The sequence below is a fragment of the Danio rerio genome, chromosome 18 (assembly GCF_052040795.2).
Source record: "Danio rerio strain M-AB ecotype USA chromosome 18, GRCz13ab, whole genome shotgun sequence".
Lineage (NCBI taxonomy): Eukaryota > Metazoa > Chordata > Actinopteri > Cypriniformes > Danionidae > Danio > Danio rerio.
In genome coordinates, this window is record NC_141038.1 from 32,270,107 (window position 1) to 32,277,759 (window position 7,653).

Sequence of the window (7,653 nt, forward strand, 5' to 3'; positions counted from 1 at the left end):
TCAGTTGGGTCAGTTGGCATTTCTGTGTGGAGTTTGCATGTTCTCCTTGTGTTGGCGTGGGCTTCCTCCGGGTGCTCTGGTTTCCCCCACAGTCCAAAGACATGCGCTAAAGGTTGAATAAGCTAAATTGGCTGTAGTTCATGTGTGTGATAGAGTGTGCATGGGTGTTTCCCAGTGCTGGAAGGGCAGCCGCTGCATAAAACACATGCTGGATAAGTTGGCGGTTCATTCCGCTGTGGCGACCCTTGATAAATTACGGGACTAAGCTGAAAAGAAAATGAATGAATGACATTTAAGAACATTTTTTACAGTACATATTATAACTAACTGCACATAACTACTGTTTATGGTTAAATTAAGATTCATAATCTGTTTTGATTTCCCAGAGATAAATTGCGGCTGGAAGGGCATCCACTGCGTAAAAACGTGCTGAATAAATTGGCGGTTCATTCCGCGACCCCGGATTAATAAAGGGACTAAGCCGAAAAGAAAATGAATGAATTAATGAATCTGTTAATCAAAAATGATTACACCCCAAAATACAGTTTATGTAGGCTACTATATAGCCCATAAGTAAAATAAATTAGATTACACATTAAGAATACCATAACTGACAATGGCGTGAACAAATCAAATTCCTGATAGTAATCAGTCAAATCTGCGTCAGAGGTCAATATATTTATTCATGCATCAGATTTATCTATATCTATTGGTGTATGAATACACATTGCCAAGTCCTTTAGCATATATTTCATAATCCTATTTATGGGATCTTCAGGAGAGTTCAGTAAATTGAGCTTAGGTATAAAGTGGATGAACCTGTAAAGTCCCCTTCCCCTCTTTTCCTTTCAGACAGATTTCTTGTAAATGCCTCCGTTTCGTGTAATCTCATTTACATATTCATGGTACGGCAACATAAGGCGTAGAGATTGGACGCCTTGGAGTTGCGCAAGCCAATCCGTTCTCACTACACTCTCCGTTCCCTTGCGCGGGTGTCTTTTAGATTATAAATAAAGCTGCTTGGATGCCGTGAGTATGTACTTTATAATCCTCAGCTGCTGTTTGTAACGGCATACTAGTGAAGTAAAGGTCTACAAGATGAACTCGGGCGGTCGCAGACTGAAACAGTGGCTTATAGAACAGATAAACAGTAACATCTATAATGGACTGCAGTGGGAGGATGAGGACCGCACTATGTTTCGAATCCCCTGGAAACATGCGGGAAAACAAGATTACAATCAAGAGGTGGATGCGTCCATTTTCAAAGTAAGCGAAACATTATAGTAATAATAATAGTAGATTTAACAGTAACAATATGATTAAAAATAATGCAGCATTGCTATATTATTATTATTATTATTATTATTATTAATATTAATATTAATAATAAAAATAATAATAATATTAATAATAATATTATGGTTGTTATTGGAAAAAGTCAGATTTTTTCAGACTGTTATTAGATCATAGATCCCTGTGTACATGCAATTTGTCACAATCATAACATTTGAACTTAGTTATTTTCGATTTTGTCACAGTTTGATTGTATATTGTCTGTTTATTCTAATGTCTTCATTGCCAAATTATAACTTAATAATGCGTAAGGTATTGACTATTTTTTCTTATTGTTACATCAACGTTTTGGTTCACCAAAAAAAAAAAAAAAAAAAAACATGTTTTAATGTACCATAATGTCATTTCAATCTGAGACTTTCGTTTATCTTCAGAACACAAATTAAGATTATTAGTTCAAATCTGAGAGCTCCTGGTCCTCCATAGAAAGCAAAGGTCCCAAAGCCCAGAAAAGGAACTAAAAACAAAACATTCTATGTGACTTCAGTAGTTCAACTGCATTTAAAAAAAAATCCTGGTTGCCCTACATTTTTAAGCTGAATCAAGTTAACCTTATGAGTCTATTGAACTGATATTATGTTAAACTGACTTAAAACAGCTTGCATGTCTTATAAAATTAAGTTAGAGCATGATTAACCTAGTTTAATAAGTAACAGTGAACTAAAAACATATGCTGTCATGACCAATCGATCATATATTTTTTTACAGTTTGTAATCTGACACATTTTTGTGGCAGAAAAAATTGTAAATGCAACTCATCTATATGTTCTCTCCTGCATCAGGTCGTCAGGGTGCTCATTTACTAGGTTGGACAGTATAACATATTGCCATTACAGTTAGCAGTGCAACATGCAAGCATCAGATGCTTGTAGTAAATGTGCAACCTCATCGGATATGGAAGGCATATGTGGACAAGGTTGTTTTTATAATTTTTCTGATGCACAAAAGCATTCTTGGACTTTAGTTTAATTACAGTTGAACCACCAAAGTCACATGGAATGTTTTGACAATGTTTTTAAGTTCCTTTTCTGGACTTTGAACATCTAAGGACCGTTGCTGTATATGGAGGATGTGGGAGCTCTCAGATTTCATCTAAAATATCTTAATTTGTGTTCCAAAGATGAACGAAGGTCTCAATGGGTAATTGTAACTAAATGAGAATGAGTGATTGATAATAGAGTTTTGATTTTGGGGTAAACCAATCCTTTAGGTGATCTTTTGCTTGTTTGTGTATTATTCTAAAATACGATTGAATAATCACTGCTTTCAGTCTCTTGGAAACAAGACTTATTTCTTCAGATTTTGTGGTGATGTCTGACTAAGCATGTGTTTTTTACAGGCGTGGGCAATATTTAAAGGGAAGTTTAAGGAGGGGGATAAAGCTGAACCAGCGACATGGAAGACCAGATTGCGCTGTGCACTCAACAAAAGCCCAGATTTTGAGGAAGTTACTGACCGATCCCAGCTTGACATTTCTGAGCCCTACAAAGTGTACCGGATTGTGCCAGAGGAGGAACAAAAGTGTAAGTGTGTCTGTGTGTGTGTGTGTGTGTGTGTGTGTGTGTGTGTGTGTGTGTGTGTGTGAGAGAGAGAGAGAGAGAGAGAGAGAGTATTTGTGCTTTGTTTTTTTTATGATTATTATGAAAAGAAACATTTCTTAAAGAATTCAGATTCTACAAAAAGACACTTTGGTGTAGCTAAATGTTGCCTTGCCTTTACAAATGATAAAAACTGACAGCATATATCTTATTTTGTAGTAGGTAAAGGCACAGTCACCACCGTAAAAGACACCACTGACATGGACTGCTCACCAGACTTGGATGAAATTATTAAAGAGGTATTGCCACTTTTAATCAGTTAAATGCCACCTTTCCCTTAGAACAAAAAAGGTATTAGGTAATGATTTTGTATTATCTGGTGATGTTTGATTGATGGCTCATTTCTGAATAATCTGTGTGTGTGTGTGCAGTCTTCAAATGATGAATACATGGGCATCTTGAGAAGTAGTCATTCTCCCCTGGATGAACGCAGTAGCATGCCTTCAGTGCAAGAATGGTGGCAGCAAGGACCTCTCAATGGTAATTAATGTCTAGTTTATTTAGGTTTTAAGTAAGTTTAAGAAGTTGGATAAGAGTAACTTAAAGTACTATCTTGATTTCTTGACTTTCTTAAGTAAATGTTTAAAAAATATAAAAATGTACAGTATGAATTGTTTTGTCACCTGACTCCCATGTGTTCATGTTAATAAGCATTTGTTTTTACGTACATTCACAGCTGCTGTTGTTCATCAGGATCCTGCAGGCTCATTAAATTCTGGTATGTCATTTACATTGTATATTACATTGCATTATTATTATGTTTCAGTCAGAGCTGACTGAAAGAAACATGGGAAATCTGTTTTAATCTCTTAGTATTTTCACTGCTGCACGAGGCTGATCACGCATTTCTCGTTTTTCTCCAGCATTCTCTCAGATGTTGATTTCTTTCTACTACGGAGGTCAGATGGTGGACAACATGGTGACCACTCATCCAGAGGGCTGCCGTATCTCCCCCTGCCTGCCCTCTACGGCTAATGGCTTCTTGTACGGGTCAGACAGCCTCCAGAACATTTACTTCCCATCCATTGACGGCATTAAGAATGAGCGCCAGCGTCACGTCACCCGCAAACTTTTCAGTCACTTGGAGCGCGGCGTACTGCTGCGTGCCAACAGAGAGGGCATTTTTATCAAGCGTCTGTGCCAGAGCAGAGTGTTCTGGATTGGCCAGGATGCTCGGTACAACCCCTGCAAACTAGAGCGAGATGCTGTGGTGAAGATCTTCGATACAGCCAGATTCCTACAAGGTAAACAAAGATCCTGTCACACACATAACACATTCAGTTTTTTTTTTATCAGAGTCTATTTCAATATAAGACGGCTGAAATACAGTTCAGAAATGGTATTTACTACTAATCAAAGTCAGTATGTAGCAGAGATGATTAAACTTGGAGCTCATTGGAGTCATTCTGAATGGAGTCATTGACCAGTCAGCTGTAACAAACTTACTTACTTATTTATTGTGTTTCTAAAGACTTTGTTCAAATGTGTTTTGGGGACTGGTTTAAAAAATTTGCAAAGGAACGTTCCTAAAAGTGAACGTACACCAGAATACGTTTAAATATATTTATTAAGGATTATGGCTCATATGATGATTTATAGTAGTTTCGATTTTTAAGCGCACATTCTCCCAATAACTGTTTTTATAAATCACAACTTTTGCATGGAAAGTTGCATAAATAAATGATAAATTATTTATAAATGAGACCCAAGGTGAAGTGCTCTGTTGGACAGAAGCCCTCCAGGAAGAGGGTTGGACATCACTGGTAAATAAAGTTTGGTAACGCTTTATTTCGATGGTCCATTTGAGTATTAGTAGACTGTCTGCTTAATATCTGTTTATACTGCTCCTTCAACAGACATTTAACTGACTATAAGAAACTTTGCAAGTACATGTCAATTTACACTAATCCTAACCCTAACCTTAACCTAACAGTCTACTTATAATCTAATGAGAATTGATTGACATGTAGATGCAGTGTAACAAATGCTCCATCAAAATAAAGTGTGACCTAAAGTACTTACTGGTCATTTGTGATCATAACAGTGAGCAGTTATTTTCAGTGCTTTAAGCTTACACTGAAATGCAGCTGACTTGATACATTGATTCCTAAATAATGTGACTTAAAAACGAGAGGATTGATGTTTTGTTGTTTTATTTTCTTGCAGCACTGCAGTTGTATCAGGATGGTCATTATCAGGCTCCAGAGCCCACTGTCACACTCTGCTTCGGGGAAGAGTTTAACGATTTCAGCACTGTCAAGAGCAAATTAATCATTGTGGAGGTAATTAGTGTAAAATATGTATACAAACATGACTGAGCTCATTTATTGCTTTCTTAAATTTGTAGCATTAAACCAAGCTTTCTTTCAATTACAGTGCTTAACATAATTGAGTACACCCCATTTTGAAAAATAATATTTGTATCAATTTCTTAGTGAATATAGTTAATGTGTTTTGGTGCATTTAAACAAAACTAATTTATTAAACAGATATATTTATTAAAATAATATTTTAGTCTCCAAACATATTTAGAAATGAAAAGATAATACAATTAAATTCAAGCTAAATATTGCAAAAAAAAAAAAAAAAACCTACAAAATTTCAACTAAATTTTTCAAATTTTTTTGCATCTCCTGATTTTTCCTCTTATTTCAATTTTGTATTTTATAATTTTCTATAACATACATTTGAGCTACTAATTTTTAAACTGTTGTCGTAGGTTTTTTTGACTAGATAAGCTCCAGATTTGAATTTAGTACTGACTAATCTAAAGTATATGCACAAACATAATATTTATATAGCATCCTATTAAAAATATGAATTTAAAAGATTTGTGAGGGGTGTTCTTATATATGCTAAGCACTGTATGTTAGAATTTTATGTTTAAGATTTCTTAGGAAATATTTAATGGATTAGGTATTGTATTGAATTATAACAAACATTTAACATGTAAGGTATTATAATATTTCAATATTTCACAATTGTTAAGTAAAAAAAATGAAACCTGTACTGTAGATTTCTAAAACAAAGATCAAGCTTAGTTCCAGACTAAATGTCTGAGCTACGTCAAGTGAAAGAAACTTTTTTAAGACTTTTCTTAAATGATATCAATGTCCTTGTTTTATCTCAAGGTGGACACCATTAATGATTTTTTAAGTGCATTTATAACAATTATTTAAATGTTTTAAGTGAACTAAACCCTGTCTATGAAACCAAACACATGAAGTTATTACCTAATATTAATTACCTTACTTAGAAACAATTAGTGTTTGCTGAATTTACCTTTTCATCTGTCTGTTCTTGATTGGCAGAATTTAAAACACTATGAAACATAGCAGTAACATGAATGCTTTGTCCATGCAGATCACAGCATGGAACTGTCAGCAGCTTTTGAATGCAGTGACTGCACGGCGAACCCAGTGCAGTAGTGGGAATATGGAAATCTCAGACAACTTAGTCAGTGATCAGATGGCTTGTATATATCAGGACCTGTGCAGCTACCCAGTTCCTCCACGAGCTTCCTGTTTCAGGGACAACTTACAGATACCAGTCTGAGGCAGAACTGCCATGTTTTCAAGATTGAGTCAGTTCACATGCTGAGCCAAAATTATGCTTTTACATCAATATCTCACACAGAAAAAGAATCGACCATTAGGCTTCATGTGTGTTACAGTTCTCTCAGGACAGAAGAATCATTTTCTCAGGGATGATATGCATGTATTTTATCTTTGTGTATATGTTGTTTACATTTTTTACTCATTGATCATTCATCTTAAACATTTGAGATTCTGTAGTTTTTTAGTATGGACTATGAAGTTGATAGGTTTTACTATCCATAATTGTTTTAAATCTTTTTTAACCCAATAATTGTTTTGTTTTTTTTAACTTGAATGTAATTCTGAGTGTAATTCTGGAAATATATTTTCAATAAAAAATCTATGATTAAATAAAATGAAATGACTTTGATTAAATGGTTGTCTAGCTGTTTTACATTTTCTGAGATGGAAGTATGAGAGTGTGCCGGTTTAGGTGGTTTACAAGGACAAACATTTATATAATGACATGGGTATGGCCTAGTTGTACTTAATTTAGGTGGTTTATGAGAACATGCCTTATGTCCTTGTAATTCAAAACTGCTTAATTAACAATACAACGAGTTTAAAATAAACAATAATGGAAAGACAGGGCTTAGATTAAACAGGGGGAACCGAAACAGGCATGTGTTCATTAAAAACCAAAGGTTAAAGATGATTTTTGCCCCTCCTGAGATGGTGTTTTTGTTGGGACAATAGTCAAACTGAGGAGGGAGAGTGGGGGCTCTGAAGGGGTGACCAGTAAATGGGAGACAGGTAACAGAAAAAAAGAAACAACAGGAGAAGTTATTAGGAAGATCCAGGTAACCAGAAAAGCCTCATAGAAAACTACACTGGATTCATGAGAGGGAGGAGCCATGATGAATTTTACTCAAGTGGAATGTCGCAGCGGTTTTTAATGGAAGTGGAGACCCAGAGCTGAAGATATAGAGAGTTAGGGTTACATAGACGATCGAGGTGAAAGAAGGAGCCTGATGGACCCTGAGACTAGCTAAGATGACAAACTAAGGCAGAGCTGGAAGGTTCAAGGGCTGAGGTGGAGTCCCAGGACTGACAGGCCTGAGTGGAGCTGGGGAATTAAAGAAGCTGAAGGGTCAGAGAACTGAGGT

At 35.6% G+C, this 7,653-nt stretch overlaps 1 protein-coding gene across 1 annotated transcript; it reads left to right on the forward strand.

Moving 5' to 3' along the window:
• Positions 1-1,050: 1,050 nt before the first annotated feature.
• irf8 (interferon regulatory factor 8) lies at positions 1,051-6,903 on the forward strand. Its single transcript, NM_001002622.1, is given in 8 exon segments — positions 1,051-1,266; positions 2,693-2,876; positions 3,111-3,190; positions 3,323-3,431; positions 3,628-3,669; positions 3,815-4,195; positions 5,118-5,233; positions 6,315-6,903. Coding segments are annotated over 8 exon segments (1,272 nt in total). The 5' UTR covers positions 1,051-1,098; the 3' UTR covers positions 6,507-6,903.
• Positions 6,904-7,653: the final 750 nt, after the last annotated feature.